Source organism: Equus quagga, chromosome 1, assembly GCF_021613505.1.
Source record: "Equus quagga isolate Etosha38 chromosome 1, UCLA_HA_Equagga_1.0, whole genome shotgun sequence".
In the NCBI taxonomy this organism is placed as follows: Eukaryota; Metazoa; Chordata; class Mammalia; order Perissodactyla; family Equidae; genus Equus; species Equus quagga.
The window spans coordinates 93262012-93285982 of NC_060267.1; the positions used below are offsets into that span (position 1 = coordinate 93262012).

The window sequence follows — 23971 nt, forward strand, 5'->3', positions numbered from 1 at the left end:
GCCGCCCCGGACCCCTCACCGCCCCCGGGACTCCCCGGCCGCCCCGGGGCCCCCTCACCGCCCCAGGGACCCCCTCACGCCCCTGGCACCCCCGCTGACCGCTGCACCCGCCCGCAGGTGAGGTGCACTCTGACCGGCCACGAGCTGCCTTGCCGCCTGCCCGAGCTCCAGGTCTACACCCGCGGCAAGAAGTACCAGAGGCTGATTCGCGCCTCCCCGGCCTTTGACTACGCCGCGTTCGAGCCGCACATCGTGCCCAGCACCAAGAACCCGTACGTGGGCGGGGCGGGCCCGGCGCCGTGGGGGCCACGGGTGGGGACAGTTCCAGCGCGGAGTGTGGCCGCTGCTACGCGGTGGACTCCGAAGCCCGACCCCTCCGCTCTGGGCGGGCGCTCCTCAAGGACACGCGGGGTCTGCAGGCCCACCTCCCCGTGAGTTAGATTCGGATCCAGGCGGGCATCCTGGCGCTATGTCACCCGGACTTCGGGCGAGGCCCGTCCCGGGGCGCGTGTGCTTTTTCGTAAGCGCTGGGCCTGTTGGCTTCGTGTGGGATCCGAGCGCTGGTGCTGGGTCAGCTTCACGCCTCTACAGGAGAGCTTGGTTTATCTGAGTGTGCGGTTGACAGTAGTAGTCAAAACTGAGAGGGCGATGGCGCATGTCCTTTATCGAGCTCTTCCCCAGGCTAAGTCTTCGACGTGCATTTTCATGCTGGGGCCTTTTGGGGAGGATGGGGAGGCCACGGTCAATGTGGCTCAGTGGCTGCAGAGTGGAATTGCCTGGGAGCTTTTAAGAATCCTGATGCCCAGGCCACATTGTAGACCTCCCCTGTCAGACCCTCTGGGGATGATTCCAAGATGCAGCCATGGTGGCGACCCACTGGTTTGGATCCTTGCTTGTCGACTGTCCCTGCAAACCAGGTCTCCCTGCCCCTTAGGCACCAGCTGTTCTGCAAACTCACCCTGCGTCACATCAACAAGTCCCCGGAGCATGTGCTGAGGCATACCCAGGGCCGGCGGTACCAGAGAGCTCTGCATAAATGTAAGTAGGTGTGGTGGGACCCAGCCTGCCCAGGATGTGCGTCCCTAGAAGGCAGAAGTGGCGTCTCGGTCATGCCTCAGCATGGATGCACCAGCCGGTCCAGCGCAGTGAAGAGAGGGACGATGGTAGAGACAAGTGCAAAGCAGGAAGCTGACTCCCAAGTACCTGCAGGTTGTGTGAGTGCTGAGGAGGGAACGGCACCGGGACCAGGCGGGCCTGCCCTGCCCTACACAGGAGGCCTGGGAAGGGCTCTCTGAGAGTTTCTTTTTAGGTTGAGATTTGAGGAACTTGCAGAGTGGGGGCGAGAGTGTTCCAGGTAGAGGAAAGAGTCCGTGCGAGGTCTGAGGTAGAAAAACGCTGGGCTGTGGGAGGTTCTGAAGGATGGCCATTGTGCCACTGTGCAAGGTGGGGTTAGGAAGTCAAGGAGGAATGAGAACAGAGGGTCCTGGAGGGCATGGTCAGGAGCACGTGCAGGGGGATGTGTTGAAGGGCTTATAGCAGGGACAGAGAAGGATAGGTTTGTGTCTCAAGATTGTTCCTGCCTGGAGGGGGAGGGGCACCCTGGCTGTGCAGTCACCCAGGTCAAGGCGATGGTGGCTGGGTTGCTGACCCAATGGGTTACCAGGTGTTGGCAGGGAAGATGGAAGGACCTGGACGGGTTTAGCTGTTTTGTTGATAGAATCGGTAGAGGAGGGGAGGGGGGAGAGGAAGAAGTCAACTGTGATCCCCAAGTTGCTGGCTTGAGCATCTGTGGATGACGCAGCATGAAGTTAGGAACGTGAGTCTGGATGATAGGCTTTGTGGGGGAAAACTAGAAGTCCCTTCAAACATTTTAATCGGAGGCATATCAGGGAGGGTGGCTACTGAAAGCCTGGGCCAGCACTCAGATGATGGAGTCATCGACACCGAGATGGCATTTGTGTCCATGGAGCCAGGTGAAAAGGGCCAGGGCTGGGCCTGAGCACGGACGAGCCCCAGGACAGTGAAAAGGAACTGGCTGGAGCGATGTCTGAGACCGAGGAGTTTCAAGGAGCAAGTGGGAGACTCATCAAATGTTACTGAAGGGAAGATAAGGACAGAAAAGTGACTTTGAGATTTGACAAAGGCAGCTGACGTGGCATGGTGGGGACAGAGCCAGGCTAGAATGGGGCAGTAGACTAGCCCTGAGGCAGGGGGAGGGAGGGCTGGGATGAGGGCACAGTCTTGTGGGTTTGGTGCCGGGAACATGCGAAGTCCAAAGGCTTTATTTCCCCATGAAGAAATGGAGCCAGGTCTTCACCTGAGGGTGAAAGCGGAGGATTGAGGAGGCACGACACCCATTTCCTGGGCACCTTGTGGAGATCCCGCACAGGCCCAGAGCCTGGGAATTTGGTTTTCTCCAGCCATGTTCAGTGCTGGGGGTGGGCAGGAAGGAGCTAGGGGACGGCCTGGGCTGGGGTTCCCCCTAAGAGAGTAATGACAGTGCTGGGCCGTGGAGCTGAGACAGGACGAGGTGGTGAGGCCACTTCGGCAGTGGTGTGGAGGAGTTGGAGCATGGCGGTAAGGGACCTGGCTGACGGCGCTGTGCGGAGATGCCGTATGCGGGTTCTGGTGGGGAAGAGGCTACTGTGGGCCAGAGTGGGTGGCAGAGATGAAGCAGGGGCTAGGGGTACAGAGGTGGGCAGAAGTGGGCAATGACATCTGAGGTCAGGGCCCAGCAGGGCTCATCCACCCCATGAGGGATGATGGCAGGAGTTGGGGGACAGTGAGAGCCAGCTCCCCTCTCACCCCCTCTTCCCTTGAGGGAGCTGCACTGCACTGGAGAGGCCCGTGCTGAAGGAGGGCAAGCTCTAGCAGCCTGGCCCCTCCACGCTGCCCTCTTCCTCACCAGGGGTCAGTGAGCACCCCCACCAGGCTCTGAGTCCTCAGTGCTGCTGGAGGAGACAGTGTGGCTTCAGAGAGGTCCTTCCATGGAAGCCTCATCCTGGTCCCTCTGCCCCCAGCCAAGGGTTAGCAAGGCTGGGTTCCAACTTCCACTGAGCCCTACCACCCAGGGTCAGGTCCTGGCCACCATGCCTGAGAGGGGACTTCAGTCTCCTGGTGACAAGTCAATATGGCTTCCGTGCCAAGCTGCACTTGAGTCTGCCCGCTCAGCGCCCTCCCAGTCACTGCTTCATGGAGCCTGGCTGGTGCCAGAGGCCCAACAGAACCTCCAGCATCTTCCTGCGCCTTGGCCGCACCCGTGTTAGCCTCCCTCCTCCCGGCAGGAACTGAGCCAATGGCACTTACCTGCCACCACTGATTGTCCCCAGTAGGGCGGTGTGGGGGCCCAGAGGACTAGGGAGGACTGGGCAATGTGCTGGCCTGTCTCCCAGATGCAGAGTGCCAGGAGCAGGGTGTGGAGTACGTGCCCGCCTGCCTCCTGCACAAGAAGAGGAGGAGGGAAGGCCAGGTGGACGGTGACGGCCAACCTCGCCCCAGAGAAGCCTTCTGGGAACCTGAGTCCAGTGATGAGGATGGTGCAGCCCCAAGTGACAGTGACGACAGCATGACAGACCTGTACCCACGTAAGTGGGAACGTGTCCCCCCTCCTTCCTCCTCCATGGGTTTGGGTTTTGGCCGTCCAGTCCATTTCCTACCAGCAGCGAGAGGGCTCTGGCCTGCTCTTGCCTCCCGCTGTGTCCTCCAGCCCTGGGCCCAGGCTGATCGCTCTCCCACTTCGCCCCTTACACGGGCGTGAACTCAACCTGTAACAGCCCATCCCTCTATTCCTTCCAGCCGAGCTGTTCACCAGAAAGAACGTGGGAGGGACTGAGCACGGGGACAACACTGATGACTTTTTGACAGATGAGGATAAGAACCCAAGGCACCCAAGAGAGAAGGAGGACAGAGAGGAGATGGAAGTGGACCGGGAGCCGGTCCTCAAGCGCCGGAAGGTGAGCGGTACCTCCAGGGCTGCCAGCACAGCAGCAGCTGCCTCTAGTGATTTTCAATTTCTTCAGAAAAAGTTTTTTAAAAAACCTTTTCTGCAAATAAAATCCCAAGTTGACAATACACAAGTAAGACAGGAGCCGGGACTGCTCTGATGGGGGCTGGCGGGGGACTGCTTCCTGGTTTGCACCAGCACAGAGCAGGTTCAAGACCGCTGGTCTGTAGTACGACTGCCCGTTTGCAACACAGGAACCTGAAGGGGCTCGACTTCATACAGCACTCGCCATCAGGGCAGGAGTGGAGATTTCGTCCCCTTTGGTAGAGAAGCAGGATCGTGGCCAAAATAGGTCAGGGTCTTTGTTGTAAGGTTGGGGATTGGAGGTGCTGCTGTTAAGGGGCTCTGCAGAGTCACCATGGAGGCCCGCAGCTGTAGCAGGAGCCATGGGCAGAAAGCTGACCCAGGAGCTTCCAGCTAAAACCTGTCTGTGCAGACTGGGGAGCCCTGGACTCAGACCGCCTTCATCTTGGGTCGGGAAGGCTCCACTGACAGGAATTCTCTGTTCATGCCACAGAAGCAGTTGGGCTCCTCCAAGAAGTTCAAGAGTCATCACTGCAAACCGAGGAGCTTCAGATCGTTTAAACAGTCAGGTTAATAAAAGATTGCTGGAGAGAAGGCATCTTGACAACCTTTGGAGAATCCTTCAGCCATTTCCCCCTTGTGTTCCTCTTCAGGCTGTCCGCCACGTGTCCTCTCAATGTCAGGGTGTCCCAGGGTCTTCTCCATCCACTCCTCGTTTGCTGTCCCCAAAGGCAGGGCTGGAGGTCTGTCCTGCAGATGTCAGGGTCCCATCCCCCACACTCAGGAAGGATTCTGGCTGGATGTGGTTTCTAAGTGGTCCTCAGTGAAGCCAAGAGAGTCTGCCTGGCTCCCTGCAGATCCCGAGGGGAGCCCAGGCTGGGCCCCACCCTGGCTGGACAACACCAGAGGATCACAGTGCATACAACAAATGCCATTATTTATTTTGATGTGTTTCCAAAAATCAAAACGTTTCAAACACAACTAAGATATAAAATACAGCATAAAATGAGATTTATACCTATTTCCCACATAAAGCAAAAAAATTTTCAGAAATTGTTTTGCCAAACCAATTAGAGCATATTCTTCTCTCCTCCCCACAAAGGCATCTACCCCCATCACAGGCACTAGCCCACTCAAGGCCAGGGGAGGTGGGGACAACCTCCAGCATCCCGGGTGACTGTCAGTGGTGGGACCCTCAGCCTCCTGGGGTCAATCCGAGTTTCCATAAACCGACAGGTCTTCTGAGCCAGGGCCAAGGAGGACCCGTACCCTGCCAAAAGCAGTGCCACAGAGAAACTGTGAGTTGGCTGAGTGTCATTCCACAGGGCTGTGAGGCTGTGTTAATGGGGAATGGGGTGTAGACCAAGAGACTGCCCTGCTGGGGTGGAAACACTGAGTCAGAAACTGCCCTTCACGTAGTGAGCATTGAGTGAAATAGAAAAGCCCTCTGTCCTTAAGCCGTTGCTTCACCTTATAAATACGAGGGGAGCAGGGAAGCAGGCCTTCGGGGGAGGGCTGAGGAACGTCTTGGGAGGTGCCTCCACTGGGGCTGGGTCACAAGGTGGGGTGTTGAAAGGTGCGCCACCACTCCCCTCAGATTAGGGGGTCCGGGTGCAGAGCCAGGGAGGGTCCTAAGAGCACTGGTGGGCAAAGCTGGCCTCAGCCCTGCTGTATGCAGCCAACCAGGGCATGGGGCTCCCCGCCTCACCCTGGCTCCCAGCAGCCCGGGGACGGACCCCAGGCTTGCACACCTAGCTGACAAAACCAGAGAAGACCAGCTCCAAGGAAGTCCCCATTCTGAGTTTGGTCAGCCTTACCAAGTCAGTCTGCCCCCAAGAAGGATCTGGGCGCAGGACTAGTGGGAGGCAGAGATGTTCCGACTCTCCCCTCATGGCATCCGCTACAACGCAGACGAGTGGAGAACAGCCACAAGCACTCACACCCCCCAAGAAGAGAAACGCAGTATAAGGCAATGTTAGAAAACTTTAAATACAGCATAAAGATCCAATCGGTAAGGCATCACAAATTGTAAAAAGTAATTTGGGCTGCATTCAGCATAGCAAACAGACAATCTAAGCAAGCAACAGCCTCGTGAAAATGGTAAGTCATGGCTGCGCAGCCTGGGAGAAATCCCTCCAGCCAAAGGAAAGCCAGGCGGGGCACTCAGCCAGGTCGGCGCTCTGCCCACGGTGTCGGCCGTGGCTCTGCGGAAAGGTCAGGTGTGAGGTAACTGGTCTGAGAGCCCGCCGTCACTGCCCTGCCCACATTGGTGGCTGCTCCTCCTAAGCTGGCCCCACAGGAGCAGCCGAGACCAACTTGCAGGCATGCAGCCAGACCCTGGTCGGCGTGCGGGTCCCTGCGAGCTCTGGGTGGCATCCCCGAGGACTCCTAGCTCCTCCGTCCAGACCGTGAGCCGCTAAAGCTCCCGGGGTATTACCCCATAAAAAATTATGCACCAGTCCAAGACAACTTTCTGATTAATGACTTTTACCATAAACAGCAGCCTCAGTTGCCCCTCTAATACTGCCTCATTCCTTGGGTTTTGGGTTTCTCTCACAGGTTTTCGCTGTCCCCATAAGATATTATAACGCAGGGCAGAAACAGTGTGGAAGCCACTGGTGCAGTATTAAACCAGGGAGTTTGACAGTGTTTCATGTTTGGCTGGGCCATCCCAAATCTTTTAGTAGTTTTAGCTAAAAACATAAACTTTAAAAAAAACAATAAAGAGGGAGACTGCTTTGAATGATACACAGATGTACCTGCTCACAGTACAGCTTGAAGACCCCCCACCCCCCAAAAAAGAGAAATGAAAAGAGGACTGAGAGGCCACGCCACCACACTGCTCACCCCTCGAAGCCGAGGCCTCACCGGTGGGGAGGAGGTGCCACCGGCCAGCCGGCTCTGAATGCTCAGATGCCAGGGGATGGGTCCAGAGCAGAGTTAGCCATCAATTTTCAGGTGCCTGCAAATAAAGTTCTCAAAACATCTGTGCCTTTACCAAGGGAGGGAAGGGAAGAGGATACATAAATGCTGGCAGTTCTGTCGAATCCACCCCGAACCAGTCCTCGACGGCTACGGGTCTTAGCCAGGCAGGGAAGGGGTCTGTTACCACTCTTTCTTCTTCTCATCCATGGAGACGCCCCCAGGGCCCAGAGCCACCACCAGGAGCAAGCCTCCGATCACTGACATGGTCTGGAAGAAGTCGTACTTCAGGAAGTCGTGCATGGGCTTATAGACGGGAATGGTCCAGAAGGCGTTGAAGTACACGTTGATGGCAAACAGCCAGACGACAAGAGTCAGAGCGGCCAGCTTGGTCTTAAAACCAACGGCCACTAAAATCATCAGAGCTGTGCCCACGATGTTCTGGAGAATCTGTGTAGGTTGAAAGGTAAGAAATTCAAAGTAAATGCGAGGAAGAAGAGACATAGAGTATTTTATCAACAGGCAAGTTCCCCTGCCCTGTGTCACTGAAGTATCTGTGCCAGGGTATGCACCTAGGGGATGTGTGGAGAGGCGGCTGCTTCAGCTGGAGGCTGCATTACAAGTGGAGGATAAAAATGGGAAATGGTGGGAGCAACAGGTAAAGCAGCACTTTGAGGCAGAAAAGGTCTGGAGAAGATGAAAAGCAAATCTCCAATTAACAGGCTGTGATCTACCAAGACGCTGGTGGACCTCTAAGCCAGAGCAACACTCCCCAGAGCTTCTCAGAACCTACCTCTCCCCTCCCCAAGCACCAGGAGCCCCTCCTGGGAACACTGCCTGGCCAGGGTGCAGTCAGATAAAGACATGCTCCGTAAGCTCCTGGGGTCCAGGACAGAACCTTCTTCAACTCTGCACCACCCCAATACCTGGCATGCAAAAAGTACATGAAAGGGGCCAGCCCAGTGGTGCAGCAGTTAAGTTTGCACGTTCGGTTAAGTGTGCACGTTCCGCTTCTCAGCAGCCCGGGGTTTGCCGGTTTGGATCTTGGGTGCGGACATGGCACCACTTGGCAAAAGCCATGCTGTGGTAGGCGTCCCATGTATAAAGTAGAGGAAGATGGGCATAGATATTAGCTCAGGGCCAATCTTCCTCAGCAAAAAGAGGAGGATTGGCAGTAGTTAGCTCAGGGCTAATCTTCCTCAAAAAAAAAAAAAAGTACACGAAAAAGGTACACATGGAAGGAAGGAAAGAATAAGAGGAATCTTTGTAGTGAACCTTGGTCGACAGCCTGGAGAGCCAGCACACTGGGCACCAGGATCTTCCAGCGAGGTCAGGGAAATTCGGGACTTAATTTGTCGGAAAGGCAGCTTCTTGGCATACAAGAGCTTGACAGTCTTCTGTTTCTTTTAATAGGATCAAAAGGTTTGCTTCCTTTGAGCCAACTCATTCCAAGTGGCCCCTTGGCTATGCTTAGTACACAGCGAGGAAAGAGAGGGGGCAGAGCTGGGAGAGGCGGCACCCGTTCTAGGACAGGAGACCAGAATCGAGTAAGCAAGCTGGAATACTTACCGAGAAGAAGCTGGCGTCAAAGTGAAGGAGGGTCATGAACATCAGGACCAGCAGGACCCTGCCTCCGAGCTGCATGTACTGTTTGGGGGAGCTCTCGCGCATGGTGGGGACGCCCGCGAACATGCTCTTCCCCTCAGACCGGGACTCCGCCAAGAGCAGCAACAAGCCTCCTCCCAGAGCCAGGTTCCTGAGGAAGAGAAATTCGCTAAGGCTCATGGGGCACTACAAGTGCCCGTCAGACCAGATGGGGGCACCCTGCTGCAAGCACATCCCTTACTCCACGCTCCAAGCAGGACCAGGCGGGCCTGAGTCAACAGGAGCACAGACCCAGGTCACACCCACACAAAGCCTTACAGGACTGAAGACACAGGTGTGTCCTCACCCCAAACCGTGACGGGGAATCCGAACACATGTGGAACCCACACCTAGTCTCGGCTTTACTGTGGACCAGCTGGGTGCCTGTGAGCAAGCGTGTTTTCACTGGGACCCGCTCCTGACCTCGTGAAACGTGGAGTCGGGAGAGGAGACTGCTTTCTCACTAGTGCTCTAGGCGCCCTGGGTGGGGCGGACAAGGTTCTGCCAGTATCCACTACAGAGTCTAAGAAGCGCAGTTTGGACCCAAAGAAGTTTATTCCAACCGACAGTTACTAAGTTTAGAGACATGAGGAAAGCACACTAAACTCACCAACCAGGACGCACCTACCTCATCAGAAACTTCAAGTCCCATAAAATGCTGTAGGCAATTGTCTGAAGGGAACACAGGAGAGAGAAACTTGAGTCCCAGCGTTTTCAAAGGAATTTCTATTTCTATAGAACTAATAGCATTAGGCAATTTTTCCAATATAAGTGAGAAGAGAAGATACACAAAACCATGTTAGGACACTGATGACAGGTGCAAGGTCAGCAGCTCGGCTCCACATGTCCCAGAGCATGCAGGGGGGGCCCCGGCCCTGCTCATCAAGCACCCGCTCGATGGCAGCTGTGCCCCAGGGTGCTTGGAGAACACGGTGGGCTGAGACCACCAATCTAGACTGAAATGTCATGCGTTAAACATTTCATCTGAAGGGCTGGGTATTCTTCTTTATGAAGTAAAACGATAACAAGATAGTTTCCTGGCTGTGGCCAAACCTGTGATTTGCCTCCTTGTCAAAGGAAACTCAGAGAAGTGGCAAAAGGTGGGCCCAGTTCCCAGAGCTTGGCCCCTGCTTGGGCACCATCCTCTCCAGCCCGCTTGGCTGCCCACTTCTCCTGAGCTTGCCCTGATGAAAATCGAGTGATTTCTCAGAAGGGAAGATGGGTTCCAGGCAGAGACACAGAGGACCGCAGGGGCGAGATGCTGAGTCCTCACAATGCCTTTCCGGCTCTGCTCCAGCCGGAGGCAGGAACAGCGAGGCCCCCACCACGCCGTGTCTACCTGCAGCGCGATGATTCCGAAGAGCCCGAAGCAGGCGTACTGCACGAAGTTCCTGCTCAGCACCAGGATGCAGCCAGCTGGAAAGGAGAGGGCACAGGTCAGGGGACACAGCCACAGCACCTGCAGCTCACCTGGCCTTCTGGTGCAGCAGCAGCCCAACTGGCTACCCCAAGCAAAAAGCAACTTCTGGGAGAACTAGCGATAGGCACGACCACACAAGAGTCAAGCGGACCTGACGTGTCAAAAGCACTGGGCTTCTAAGTGGATCCCTTGCTGCAGAGAACGGGCCATCTCCCAGAGTGGGCTGTCCGTCAGAGGCTCTGCTGTGGAGAGCTTCAGGACGGCTGAGAAGCGCAAGTCCCCTTCCTGCCCCATGTGTACAGGAGGGAGGACTGCCACCAGAAGACGGTGGTCAAGAGCAGGACAACGAGGCCAACACGTGCCACGTGCCAGCCTAACGCTCTCCGTCCTGTTCACCTCTATTGATACTTCCCAGAAACCTCTCTTTTTGGCTGCCTGGGCCCCACACTGGCCCAGCCAGGTCGCCCAGTGGCCACCATCTCCTGCTCCAGGCCCTTAAAAGCAGGGACTGTATCCTTAGCCCAGGGCTGAACACACAGCACCACCCAGATGCTTGCAGAACCAACGGCCAGGGCTGGCAGGCTGCCCTGGAAAGGAGGCAAGGGGAGCAGACAACTGTCCCAGGAGACCTCCAGCTCACACGCAGCCTCCCCACCTCTAATGGTCGGCACTTTGGCCGTGGGGTTGACACAGGGCCACTCACTCAGCTGTCCAAGCAAGTTGAGGAACACGAAGGAGGAGGCCAGCAGGTAGCCACAGTTCCAGGTGCTGTCGATGTAGTCCCGCTGCTCGCTCCACTGGAACCACATGCGGATGCCATCCTCCAGGAAGGTGCTGATCAGGCAGAGGCGCGCCACGTGAGGGAGGTACTGCTTCGTGACCCGGAGGAACTGCAGGCCACAGAAACCCCTGGGTAAGGAGGATGCCGCAGGGACACCAGACCCTGGCCAGGCGCTTGCTGGGCAGGGCCCGGGGGCACTCTCAGCACCTGCTCCCAGCAAGCCCTGCAGGCCTGCATGTATGACAACCCAAGCATCAGTCCCGGAGACAGACGACTCAGCGCTGGGCTGTCCGGCTCAGACCCCACAAGGCGACAGACATGACACTCTCCTATGATCTCAGCAGACGCGTAGGAGGCATCTGCAGTTGTCAAACATGGAATTGCCACAAGACACCCAGCGTCTATGCTCAGTCAAGGGTGTGAGCAAATCAGAATCACTGCATGACAGGCTGAAAAGGCCCTCTGAGATCATCTAGTCCAGAGTTTCTCCACCGTGGCACACCTGCACTTGGGCCCGGGGCAGTCTTTATCGTGGGGGTGTCCTGCACCCAAGGGTGTTTAGCGTCATCCCTGGCCTCTACCCACTAGACGCTATCAGCAGTGCCCTCCAACTGTGACAACCAAAAACGCCTCCAGACACTGCTGCATGTGCCCTGAGGGACAAAATCACCTGCCCCCATTGAGAAGCCTCGATCTAGTCCAGCCTCTCATTTTATAACGGGCAAACTGCAGCCGAGCGGAGAGGGCTAACCCAGAGCTGCGCCGATGCGGCCCGCTGGTCACACACGCCTGAGCCTGTGGCCTCCCAGCCACCCAGTGATGCTCAGGGCCCCTCCAGATGGAACAGGGCTGGGCGCTCTCTTGAGACAATGGTCTACTTAGGTGACAGCAGGGGTCCCAAGCCCAGAGGGCCTTGGGATTGGCCAAACGGTAAGCTCACATGTTCGCACTTATCCAAAATATCCGGAGCAGCGAGAGGACAGGCCAGGCCCTGGCCAGCACGTGTGTGCAGGCAGGAATGACAGTGCATCTCCCAGCCCCACAGAGTTCCCCTCCGGAAACTCAAGATCGCACTCAGGCAACTGCGTGTGTTCAACAGCTGTGAGCAACACAGGGAGCTGGTGTGGCAGATGGCTAGGAAGCTCTGGGAGTTTTTAAAAACCCGTGCAGCCCAAAGCAAATGAAAACCAGGCGAACAAATGGGATGGACAGCTGTTTCAACAGCAATGAAACTCCAGCGTGAGAAATCCCTGGCAAACGTCAGAGGGAAAAGCACACGGACAACGTCCTCCTGCTCCAGCGAATTCAACCATTTCTGATGGCCTTATTACGAGACAAATATTCAGGTCAAACTGAGGGACAAATGTCCTTCTGGCGTACCCCACGCACCTTCTCTTACCAATCACTCACAGCTGAGATACAAAGGGAAGGCAATCCTGCGATACCTGAGGACACAGATGACCTCTGGGGAAGACCAGGACCCCTCACGTGAGTGATGTGTCAGGACACGAGAGTCTAAAGGGCATCGTGAGACAGTCAAATCAATGTCACAATCCCTTTTAGGGCTGATTAAACCTATTGCTGGAATAAATGAAGGCATATTTAAGACTGGTTCTTAATTTTTGGCATTTTGAAAAGTTTCTTTAAAGTCCTAGAAACTGCTGAAGCTGTCGGTCATGGTTACTGAGCCTCTGGTTATTTAATCTTTTTTTCTTTTTTTTTGAGGAAGATTAGCCCTGAGCTAACTGCTGCCAATCCTCTTTTTTTTTCGCTGAGGAAGACTGGCCCTGAGCTAACATCTGTGCCCATCTTCCTCTACTTTATATGTGGGACGCCTACCACAGCATGGCTTGCCAAGCAGTGCCATGTCTGCACCTGGGGTCAAACCGTTGAACCCCGGGCCTCCAAAGCGGAACCTGCCCGCTTAACCGCTACGCCCCTGGGCCGGCCCCTGGTTATTTAGATAAACCTTTAGTTCCTCTCCTTTGGCTCAGTCAGCACAGAGAACGCCCCTCCCCCTCTGATGAGACTGGCTCTCCTGGAGGGAGGAAGAGATTACAAGCCAGGAGTCATTCTCTTCAAATCCATTGAGCTAGAGGCCAAAGGTGTGGATTCTGTGCCTTGACCCCTACTGAAGCGGTGGGTGGCAGACGGCACAATGAGAGACAGACTGATGCCCAGTCAACCAGGTGGGTACAAGAGCTGACACACAGGCTGAGGTGGAGGCCCCATGCTCTCGCCCTGGCTCTGACACCCACCAGCCAGTGCGCTGTGTGACTGAGGGCAAGCTGAGTTACCTTTGGGGGTCTCTGCTCTCCTTCTACAAAGTGAGGACAGCTGGATTAACGGTTGTTGAGATTTTTTCCAACTTTAATAAGCAGAGGAGAAAAGGGAAGGAGAAAGGACCTTGTTTCAAAATAAAGAGGTCCTCAATATTCCTACATGAATTCTGGAGTCCATGCAGAGACAAACACAGGAAGTACACACACTCGGTGTGAACACACACTCGTGCATCAGATTAGGACATCCTGGGACAGCTGATGCCACACAGCCTCCCATTTCTGCCTCACGGCCCAAATGCTTTGACACGCCCAGCAGCGGTGTCATCACCCCATTCGATGAGGAGAAAGCCATCTCCTTGGCTCGAATGTGATGGCCTTAGTGCCGGGGCCCAGCCGAGAGACCCTGGCAATAACCAGGCCTTGCCTGGATGTCTACACTTGGGGAGAAGCAACAGCGAGGGTGGCAGAGCTGCACAGGAAGCTGCAGACTCAGAGACTGGAGCCAGGGCAGGACTCCCGGGGGAGGGTGACCCCAAAAGGCAGTGCAGAGACAGGCGGCGGCGGTGTTCTGACTTGCCTCCAAATTGGCACTGGGAGCTGCTCACTCCCAAGTCTGCCCCATGGCTGTGCTCACCAGAGTGGAGCAAACAAGCCCGGGCCCACGGAGCTGTGGTCTACGCCACCTCAGCTAAAAGCAGCTCGGTGAACACACTCATTTGCTCTGCAGCGCAGCCCGCGAGCCGGCTGGGTGTTCAAAAGCCTCCGCAATGAGTCTGTGCTCTTAATTTGAGCGTCTGGGTCAAGAGGATTAAAAAGCAACAGAGAGAATCTTGCCTTCAGATGGGTAAGTCACCCCTCCCTCCCGTGCAGACATGCCCACGAGACAGACGGGATTTGTACTCTGAACTAAGCAGGTACCTGATTTTCCAAGTCAAATGTGGGCTAGGTATCAGGTGGACTGTTTGATAAATCAGGCCGGCCCAGAGCCTTTTAAACCAGCCACCTCTAATGAGCATCTATGTGGATGTGAACACAAAAGAAAAAATCTGTTTAATAACGCGAGACCCGGCCCAAGTTTCATCTTATTCCCTAAATGCGTTTTGGTCACAACGGTTCAGACTTGGCCACTGAAGCCACAACATGCCACTTTAGACAGCGTCCCAAAGCCAGTGTCTCCTCAGGACAGAAGAGCCCCCGAATCAGGCATCCAGGTGCGCCTGAGGGCCAGGAACAGCCACCTGCCAGGCGCTGGAGCTACACCAGCATCTGGCAAGCGCCACGGGCCCTGGGGGCGGGGGGCTGCCTGCCGCCTATGCCCGCTGCGAGCACACCGCCCACGACTGCCACTCGCGGGAGACACGTGGAGGAGACGCCGAGTGAGGGGCCTGCAGGAGGTGGCGAGGACATGGTCAGTCACTCTATGGGGCAGGCCTCCCAAGGGAACCTCAGAGGACCTCACAGTCAAGATGATCCGCATCACAAGCAGTGACAGCATCTGAGCAACTTGAGAAATATGGAAAGCTGAGATCTGTCTACAAGGGTTATTATTTTAAAGAACTGAAGGGGATTTAAGAGACATAATCACACCCATGCTGAGATGTAACTGGGAATACAATGACCATGTCACACAGCACACCACAGAAAAACCTACCTTCTCTTAGCATCCCAGACAAGAGGAACTGAGGAAAGCAGTCTGCAGGGCTTGGTTAATGAGAACTCTGAGCAAGAGAAAAAGGCAGCTCAGCTCCCTTGACCACCGAGGACTGGGCCTGCCCTTCTCAAGGGCCAGCTCAAGTGCACACATCCCAGGAACTGGGGACTTCCCTCACATCAGGCTGAGTCGGGGCTGGTGCAAGGCTTCAGTGACTCACACGTGTGCGTCCACAGGACGCAGAACTCCAAGTCTCCCTGGGGGCTGCTGTAGCTTCACGCTGCCCCTCAAGGTAAGCTGCAGAGACGGCCTGGCTGGCTCTACTAAGAACCCCTGTGTGACAAGGGGCCTAACCGCAGGAGAGCAGCAACGGGCCCCATGGGCCCCACGGAAGAGGACACGGCTGCGCCTCACCTTCCGGGAGAAGCCTCGCTAACCACAGTCTCCTCCGCGTCTCCACCCCACTCCCCAGAAGAGGCGCGGCTTCCCTTAACCTGCTGCGCAGCCCGGCAAGCAGGGACGGGTGAGTCAGCTCCTCTGTGCCCTCTCTCCCCACCTGGGGCGCGGGGCAAGCAGCCCTTCAAGGGGGCAGGGGTGACAGAGCAGAGGAACAAGAGGAAAATGCTCAGAACCCTCCACTGTCACCGGAACCCTACCCACACCCACGTGCCGTTAACCCAGAGTCCTCACACCTGTGGCTACAGAGCCTGGTTCAGTGCCTGTCAGGGCCATCCGACCTACCCAACATGAGACCAGAGGCCAAGGGAGCTCCTGGGGGTGACAGCTCCCAGGACTTGCTCTGTCATGCGAAAGGACAGGTAAAAATACCAAAGGCCACACTGGAGAGCAAGGCCCCACACAGCTTATCTGTCACCTTAGTGATGAGCCAGCAGGCAGAACCCATTAAGTGCTAACACTCCTATTTACCGGGGTAAATGTGCGGGGAAGCAACAGCGTGCAGACTGGCAGCGAGAGCCAGCTGCAGAGCACAGACGTAACTTTGGATTGCTGAGTTCATTGGTCCCTGGCCCCTTCCGCCCCGCTCTCAGATGGCTTCCGAATGCCGAGCGCCCACAGAGAGCACTCTCAGCAGTTTCCCCAGCGCCTGGCTTCCAGGGAGCAGGACACTGTCCCTGGCTGCCCAAGGCAAGGGGTTTGATGCCAGAGACGCAGCTCGGGAGGAGCCTTTCCCTCTGACGGCGTACCCCGTGCTCTCGCCTCTGCAGACCTGAAGGAAAGGCTGCAGCATGGCCAAGCAGCCAGGGGCCCAGCCTGTGGGGTACCAAGACGTAGGCTCAAAACTTCAGCCCGCCACGTGCCGTGCAAGACCACAGTGAACCTCCCTCCTGCATCGCAGGTGCAGACGCTGTGGCCAACCTCACACAGTCCGGAGGGTGACTGGGGGACCAGGTCCAGTGCTGGCACATTAAAGGTTCAGTCTTATTGTCACAACCATTCAAGGATGCACAGGCCTTTTTAAGTCCTGCCCTCAGCAGCCCAGACTTTCTGGTCAAATCCTGTCACTTCATTTTTGCTTTTGTTTTCTGAAGGTTAGAAAAAATGGACCTGTCAGATTATCTGATCAGTGACTTCAATGATCTTTCCCCATTCCCTCCAAATTAGATAATTTTCATTTTAAAAGCCTGGATGCTCAGCACCTTCATTATTGGCAGCTTTGTTTTAATATTATGTAGATAAATGTCAAAAACAAAAGCGCCACGCCAGCTTGGCCAGGTTTTGTCCACAGGAAGCTGTCACTCTGGCTCTGCACCCATTATCTGCCCGTGTCTTCCTCCTGCGCCAAGCTGCCTGTGGAAGGAGGGCTCCTAACTTGGGCTGTGAAGAGCACGAGGACCGATGCCCTCCCGAGTTGCCCACAAAGGGACATGTAAGTGTCTGCTGACATCCTCTGCCACCTCCAAGGTGGCCCTGGTGCAGACAAACTGGCAGCAGGAACCTGTGCTGCCTGACAGACACGGCACAGCCAGCGCTGGTTTTGTGTGTTTTAGGCAGCATGCCCTTTTACAGTGAGAGTGCTTGCCCCTCCATCTGTGCCAGAAGAGGAGCACCAGGCCTGAGCAGCACGCTGTCTGTGGCACTGGCCGCGAGGTCAGGCCTGGGTTGTCTCCCAGCGCCGTGGCCCCAGGCCAGTCCGCGAGCCTCAGCCGGCCTCGCCTTCCTTCCCCATGGTAACTTGGTGCAGGCCGACCCTGTGTCCCCCAAGGGTCTTCCCAGTTCCAAGATTCTGCTTCTTTCACTTAAAACACACAAAATGAATGGAGAAGAAGAAGGGACGATTACATGAACTTTACATGAGATTGTGAACTTTTTTTCAGTCGGAGAGTTTATCATTTGACAGTTGGCCGCAGTCTGCCTGGAGACATTTTATCTAGATTTGGTTATGAAATTCACTTGCAAAACCAGGGTTTTCTAGGCCGAAGAGCAAGTATATGTAGCTCTCATGGCTCCCTCGGCTGAAAGGAGCCATCATCTTAGAGAGTTGCTACTTGGGGAAATAAAATTGGGTCACTAAAATTATGTCAATGAAAACTAACAAACAAAGAAGACCTACTTGGTTCTTGAGAGCTTTCAATACGAACTTTTAAATTGTGTCTGTAAACACAAAATCACGACCTTAGGAAAACTATTTCTTCAAGCTGATAGACTTTTTTCCTCTCAAACTGGTTTTAAAGTATTAGCCCAGAGGAAGGTGGTGCACTGAGAACCCAATTCTGAGGCCACACAAAAAGACATCACCCCTCAAGGGGAACAAGAGAAAATCTCGTTCACCAATAACTCATTAGAAAATACTCATTTTTTCAAGTCACACACACACACACAAACACAAACACACACACGCTTTCCAGTAAGCCCAGCCTCGGAGTATGATGACTCAACAGCACCCCCATAAAAATTAAAAATTTAACCTCATTACATTGAACTCAGGCAAAGCCACAAGCACATGAAATGAACCAAGGAAAGACCTGCAGCTGGGCCAGACCGACCTGCCTGCAGGGATAAGGCTGCTAATCTGTAGACATAACGGGATACTCTTAGAAGTAAAAGGCACACAGCTAAATAACTATCACCAAGTCTTTTTGCCAAGTTCAACCAAAAGAGAGTTTGGAGCTCTGTCCTCTCCTCTTTCCAGGATGATTCTGTCCATCTAGTTTTTGAATACCTTTAACAATGACTCAACCACCTGTTTTCAGGGCTTCCCTGTCGCTCAGAATGCCACCTGTACACTTCTGGAAGCAAAAAACCCCAAGAAGATAGGCTTCCCCTCCTCCCAGATTTGTGTACAGATAAATACCCATTCAATTCAGTCCCAGGGCAGAGTCCAAAGAGGGAGAGAAAATGCAGGGAGGGTCAAAGGGACCCCATGAGTCCAACATCTGGGAAAGAGAAAACAAAAAGTGCTGTGGCTTTCTGCCGTTGGGCCCCCTCTCCTCTGGGAGGACCCCCAGGCCTCCAGTCTGATCAACCCCTGTCCAGGATCAGAGCTCCCCACCCCGCCTCCTAAGAGTGCCCAGTAAAAGGAAGAGCGTGTGGGAGCACCCCAACATTTCAGAATGGCGAGGACGCTCCTCAAGCACCCCAAGACTCTGGCCGCCTTCTCAGGAGGCAGCCCCTCAACCCCTCATCTCCCAGGAGGGCCCAGGCCGGGCTGGGGGCCCGAGCGCACCGAGCGGGGGGCCCAGAACACAGCCCAGCTCTGATGGGGGAGCGGCGACCAGGCAGGCGGGGCCCGCAGCCCGGGTCTGGGGGTGCCCCGGGCCGGCCCACGAGCCCAGCAGGGAGCACCTCCGGGGGGGGGAGGGGGCGCGATCCCTCGGGGCAGCGGGAGGGGGAGGGCTCGGCCCAGGCCTCGGACGGCCTGCGGGCGGGGTTCGAAGCCGGGGCCGGGGTGCGGGCCGGTCGGGGCCCGGGGGGCGGGCGGGGTAGGGGGTCCTGGGGGGTTCGGGGAAGGGGGCTCCGGAGAGAGGGGTCTTGGGGGAGGGGGTTCGGGGGAGGGGGCCGAGGGAGGGCCCGGCCGGGCCCGCAGGCCGCACCTGGTCGGCGAAGTCCTCGGCCGTGCCCATCAGGTCGTTGTGGCCCATGGCGGCGGCGGGAGACTCGGCTCGCTCGCTCGCTCGCTCGGCGCTCCGCCCGTCGGCGCCCGCGCCCGCTGCGGCCTCCACAGGAAGTGCCCGGCGCCCGGCCTCGCTCCGCGTCGGCGGCTCCGGTGGCTGCCACGTAGGCCAAGCCTTAAAGGGGCCGCGCCGCCGGGCCCGCCCCGGCCGCGCCTTAAAAGGGCCGCGCACCGCCCGCCGCCACCGCCGCCTCGCCCGCCGCGTTCTCCGGTCCCGCCCACCGCACGCTCTGGCCCCGCCCACCGCGCTCCGGCCCCGCCCCCTGGGCTCCGGCCCCGCCCGCCGCGCTCGAGGCTCCGCCCATCACGCTCTTTAAGGCGGCCAGGTCCTGAGGGCCAGCTGTCGGGAGGGACGCACGGGTGTTCCAGGGGACAACGTTCGGGCAGGGAGGGTCCCGGGGCCAGGCAGACACACCTGGGGCTGAGGGTCGCTCTCGGGGTGGGGGATGGGATGCTTACCCGGACGCGATCCCTCCTGAGCATGCTCAATAGGGGGTCCCTCTGCCGGCACCGGCTAGGGGCGCACCCCCACCGCCCAGCGGAGGAAGAGAGAGGCCGGGAGTCCCCCTCCATACACTATGGAAAGATACCAGGTGCCGCGTTGTCCCCTGGCGGGGAGGCGGGAGCGGCGAGGGGCCGACGGTCAGGGGCGAACCCCGGATCTGGACCTTTTGCCACCACCTCCAGCCCCCTCCAGGTTTAACGGTCACAGCCCCTGGGACGGGCAGCCAGCGGCCAGGTCCGACCCCAGGGAAGCACGGGACCTGTGTTCTGGCCAGTGTCTGCTTCCAGCTAGTAGGGTGACCTCGGGTCCTCCAAAAGTGACCTCCTGGGTGCTCGTTGCCTTTCTGGGCTTCAGTTTCCCCCTCTCTAAAATGATGGACGAAATTAAGCACATCTGTCTGTCTGAATATTTGAGGGTGGAGACACCTCCATCCTTCTCGCCCATGTGCTCAGGGCCACGGGGCCAGGACACCCTACAACATCCAGAATTCTGAATCAAGAGCCCCCAAACTCCTCAAACGCCCGTTAGTACCTGGTAGGGGGACCTAAGCCTTGTCCAGGGCCTGTGAAGATGTTTAGGACTTGAAAAATTCACAAAACAAAAGGACATCTGCAAAGTAAAAATAAATGTTTAATTAAATATTTCTACGCGTAATATCTCAACTTTATTAAATGTTAGATTGTCTTTGTAAAAAATTTCATTAATTTGAAAATAATTTGTAAATTAGATTTTTCTCACTTTGCGAGAATTCCTTTTGTGTGGGAGGACTGTGGGGAAGTCAGCCAGTGGTAAAGCGGATGAGTTTCTGGTGGCCAAAGAATTTTAAAAGCAAAGTTACCTTTTCAGGAAAAAAAAAATAGACTTGATCTGAGACATGGGTGCGTTTTACTGTTTAATTTGCCACCTAAGAGAACCTAAGCATGCGCCTTCTTTCACCAGCTTAAGCTGCTGAGGACATTGTCCTGATATTCCCTGAGCAGGATTCAGGCTGCCCAAAGGGGCTGGATTACAGAATCGTAAGACTTTTCAAGAGCCCCTGGATTCAGGGTTCCATCCCTTACATAACCTTCCTCTGCATCCTGCCCCCCTTCCTCCAGTCTCTGATAAATGTAATCCAATCATCACCCTCACCCCACAGTCCTTGGCCTCCCTGTGCAGAGTTCTGGCATGATGGCCACCTCTCTGTAGGTTTTGTCGCTCAATGCACAGGCTCCGGAGTCAGACCCCAGAGTTCCAGTCGAATCTAGGCCATCTCTGTTATTAGTGCTGTAGCCTCAGACAAGGACCTAGCTCCCTGTGCCTCAGTTTCCTCCATTGTGAACATGGAGATAGCAATAGTGCCAACCACATGAGGTGGCTGTAAATTGCTTGGCACAGTGCTAGGCTCACGCAGGGCTGCCTGTGATTGCACCAATTATGGCCCACTTACTTTCTTGTTTGGATGCCCAATTTGGAGGTGGATGCTGCAAGCTGGGATCATAGAGGGCTGGAGAGAGTGAACAAATCCTCCGCCCCAAAGATGTGCTGGCTCTTGGATGCCTGCTGGTCTTTGTTGCAGACTGGAGGAGGGGCATGGGGTGGTGGAAAGAGCTCCAGATTTGGCCCCAAAGAGATGGGCTCGGTCCCACTTTCAAAGGGCCTCTCAGCCTCCTGAGCATTTGCTTCATCTGCAGAACAGGGCGGAGATGCATGCTCCGCCAACCTGCAGGGGAGTTAGGACCAGAAAAGGCGTTGGAGTTGGGCGCGCTTGGAAAGTGAAGAGCTGTGTGCATTTCCTGAAAGCTTCTCTCTCTCTTACTGGTAGATTTTGGACCAGCTGAATCCTGGGGCCTTGGGGGTGAACCTGGTGGTAGAGGAGACAGAAACGAAAGAAAAGCGTGTGATAAAGCAGGTAAGAGGCCACGCCTGTGGCACCCAGTGGGGCTAGTTCTCCAACATACACTCATCATCCACACGTTAGAGAAAGGCTTCCTGATGCAACAGCTGGATTCCTTTCCACCAGCTGTCACAGAGGCAAATCTGCTTGAGGGCAGACGTGGGGAGCGACGTGAGGCTACTCAGCCTTCCCCAAACATCTGACTCTCTCACCTTGATGGAGGAGGATTGTTCATTTTTACTCTGAGAACAACCACAGTCATACCTCCTGTTAAAAAACAAAAATCAACTGAGTAAATTTGAAGATCTAATTGGCATTATCAAATAATTCATGAATCGGGCATCTCAAGTAGCAAGCAGAGAGAGATGAGGAATTATACAACATGGAAGGCTTTTATAGAAAGGAGGGTGGGGCAAGGAAGTTATTAGCAAAGGAAAAGTGAAAATTCATTGGAGGAAAGTAAGAGTTCAGGGTGATGACAGCTCCTCATTGGCTGAGCTGCCATGTTTTCCATTGGCTGGGCTTGTTGCTGGGCAAGAAGAAAATCTTCCTTCCTCCTGTGTGGGTAGTAAAGTAGAGACACCTTCCTGTTGGAGACTCAAGGCATGTCTTTTCCTGTTTGGGATAAATGACGAGAATATGGTGTGTGAGCTTCCTCAACAGGCCTTCCGGACTCCAGTTTTAGTTGAGGTTTCTTTTGTTAATTTTCACCCTCCCATTTATTCAGTGCATACTTTATGCCAGGCGTCATCTCATTTGATCTCCATCAAACTTGCAAAGCAGGAATCATGACCCTGCTTTATAGCCAAGGATGGGAAGGCTTGGGGAGACTGCAGACCAGCCAGCATCACACAATTCCTGAGACAATTTGAATGCAGGCCACCTCACTGGGGGCCACCAATTTTATCAAAGGGGAGCCAGGCCCAGGGAGGGGAGGCAGGGACTTGCTCAAGGTCACACAGGGCTAAGGGCGGGACACCGGGCCCTAGACTCTTCCACCACCTGTTCACCAGGGCTGGAACAGCAGGGTAGGATACAAAAGAGCTGCAGGGGGACAGCTCTTTGTGTGTCCAAGCCAGGGTGGTACAGATGAACAGAGGGTCTGGAGGAAGAGAGTGGCCCTAAAAGATTCCCTGGCCCCCCCTTGTGGTGTGTGGTGATGGCCAGGATACAACAGGATGGGGGCTGACATGCCGGGGAAGAGCCCTGTTGGCGGCCACAGCCTGTGCAGCAGCTCAGCAGACTCTCCCCAAGTCCTGGCCTGGAGTCCTTACCCCCCTCTTACTCTGTGGCTGGCTGGCCGTGGGGCCGGCCCCATCGTCTCACAGGCCAGTGGGGCAGGACGGTTGATTACCTTCTGAGCAGTCAAGGAGCTTTTTTAAAAGCCAGTCAATCTTTCTAAAACAACAACAAAAAATATGGGAGCGAAGTGCAGGTAGTGGTTTGTGTATCCTTCCAGTCTTTTTTCTAAGTATTTATAAACTACTTTGTTTTTACAAGAATACTGTTGAGATTGATACATACTTTTTCCCACTTAGCGTGTTGTGAACATCATTTTGTGCTGCTGACACAGCTTCTCCCTCTCCTGGCTCTGGTGGCTGCACGGCCCCAATCTGCTTGATATGCTGTAACTGACACAACCCAGCCCCTGATGGGCTGTAAGGGCTTAGCTTGTTCTCGATTTTTCACTCTGTATAAACAACTCTGATAAACAACTTAGCGTTAATTTTTTTGAACATCCATGATATTCTTGGGATGAATTCCTAGGGGTGGGATTTCTAGGTTGAAAGACGTGACATTTTTAAGGCTTTCAGTATGTTTTGGTCAAATTCACCAAAGCATGAGCCCCCTGAAGTGGAAGGAGGGGAGACAGGCACACTCACTGTGCTGCTGTGTCTGGGGCCTTCCCCTGGATCTGCGAGTAATCCACCAACTCTGCATCTTCATCTAAGATCACCCCACTTACAAGGGTTCTTCATTTGTAGTCGTGTGAGCAGAAGGTCCAGGTTAGGATCCAGTATCAGATGAAGTGATAGTATGTACCCACAGTCTTTGCCACAAAGCGTGTTGCAGACTCAAAGCTCAGTGCTGCCATTACCACCCCCCTTCCCTCTTCCGTGCATTTCCCCACAGCCCCACATTCAGTGACAGGGACAATCTTCTTGATTCACATAAGGAATGAAGTGGTGAGGTTGATGCTTTGCTGACCAGAGCAGCGCTGTTTGGCTCTGGAGGCAACATATTATTTTCTTCCCTGCTTTCAAGATGATCTGAAAATGGATCCTCTAATGATTCCTTGAAGTTTATATTATGCTATTCTAAACTTATCCTTGCAACAGGAGCAAAGATGCTCTCATTGCTCAGAGTATTTTTGGATCCCTGCCTTAGGAACATCTCCGGGCTCCATCTGGTGCCATATGGTGGGGCATGAATAGTAGAAGCCTGGCACTCCTGGTGAATAATGATGGTGATGATGATGATGGTGGTGGTGATGATGGTGATGGTGATGGTGGTGGTGGTGTTGGTATTGTTTGTGGTGTTGATGATGGTTGTGGTGTTGATGATGGTTGTGGTGGTGATGATGGTGATAGTGGTGGTGGGGATGATAATGATGATGATGATGGTGGTGGTATTGATGATGGTGATGGTGGTGTTGGTGGTGATGATGGTGACGGTGGTGGTGTTGATGATGGTGGTGGTGATGGTGGTAATAGTAGTGGTGTTGGTGGTG

At 55.1% G+C, this 23971-nt stretch overlaps 3 protein-coding genes across 4 annotated transcripts in view; 2 read left to right on the forward strand and 1 right to left on the reverse strand.

Annotated features, from left to right (window-relative positions):
- The window catches only part of SURF2 (surfeit 2), a 4825-nt gene extending 178 nt beyond the window's left edge, over nucleotides 1-4647 (forward strand). The window contains exons 2-6 of the mRNA XM_046660613.1: nucleotides 118-272; nucleotides 935-1038; nucleotides 3393-3584; nucleotides 3796-3953; nucleotides 4521-4647. Of these exons, the coding sequence (XP_046516569.1) occupies nucleotides 118-272; nucleotides 935-1038; nucleotides 3393-3584; nucleotides 3796-3953; nucleotides 4521-4601 (690 nt within the window). The 3' untranslated portion in view covers nucleotides 4602-4647. The remainder of the gene's footprint in view (nucleotides 1-117; nucleotides 273-934; nucleotides 1039-3392; nucleotides 3585-3795; nucleotides 3954-4520) is intronic.
- A 300-nt stretch (nucleotides 4648-4947) lies between these two features.
- SURF4 (surfeit 4) lies at nucleotides 4948-18954 on the reverse strand. 2 transcript variants are annotated; one of them, XM_046660600.1, is made up of 7 exons: nucleotides 18780-18913; nucleotides 18041-18122; nucleotides 10717-10903; nucleotides 9933-10009; nucleotides 9222-9265; nucleotides 8519-8705; nucleotides 4948-7399 (listed from the first exon to the last, which is right to left on the reverse strand). In XM_046660600.1, exons 3-7 carry the CDS (start codon nucleotides 10820-10822, stop codon nucleotides 7133-7135), a joined length of 681 nt encoding a protein of 226 aa, XP_046516556.1. In that variant the 5' UTR covers nucleotides 10823-10903; nucleotides 18041-18122; nucleotides 18780-18913; the 3' UTR covers nucleotides 4948-7132. The 2 variants fall into 2 exon arrangements, with proteins under 2 accessions (XP_046516556.1, XP_046516550.1); XM_046660594.1 differs by lacking the exon at nucleotides 18041-18122 and having other exon boundaries at nucleotides 18780-18954.
- A 268-nt stretch (nucleotides 18955-19222) lies between these two features.
- STKLD1 (serine/threonine kinase like domain containing 1) overlaps nucleotides 19223-23971 on the forward strand; it is a 22158-nt gene continuing 17409 nt past the window's right edge. The window contains exons 1-2 of the mRNA XM_046668908.1: nucleotides 19223-19452; nucleotides 21169-21255. Of these exons, the coding sequence (XP_046524864.1) occupies nucleotides 19438-19452; nucleotides 21169-21255 (102 nt within the window). The 5' untranslated portion in view covers nucleotides 19223-19437. The remainder of the gene's footprint in view (nucleotides 19453-21168; nucleotides 21256-23971) is intronic.

What these genes read in the sequence shown, in the direction of transcription:
- SURF4 (XM_046660594.1), bottom strand. Translation starts at nt 18,827, where the DNA reads ATGGGCCACAACGACCTGATGGGCACGGCCGAGGACTTCGCCGACCAG. An exon ending in TCGGAATCATCGCGCTGCAG is followed by an intron (nt 9,266 to 9,932) that starts GTAGACACGGCG and finishes TGTTCCCTTCAG; the next exon opens with ACAATTGCCTACAGCATTTT. An exon ending in TTGACGCCAGCTTCTTCTCG is followed by an intron (nt 7,400 to 8,518) that starts GTAAGTATTCCA and finishes CAACCTACACAG; the next exon opens with ATTCTCCAGAACATCGTGGG.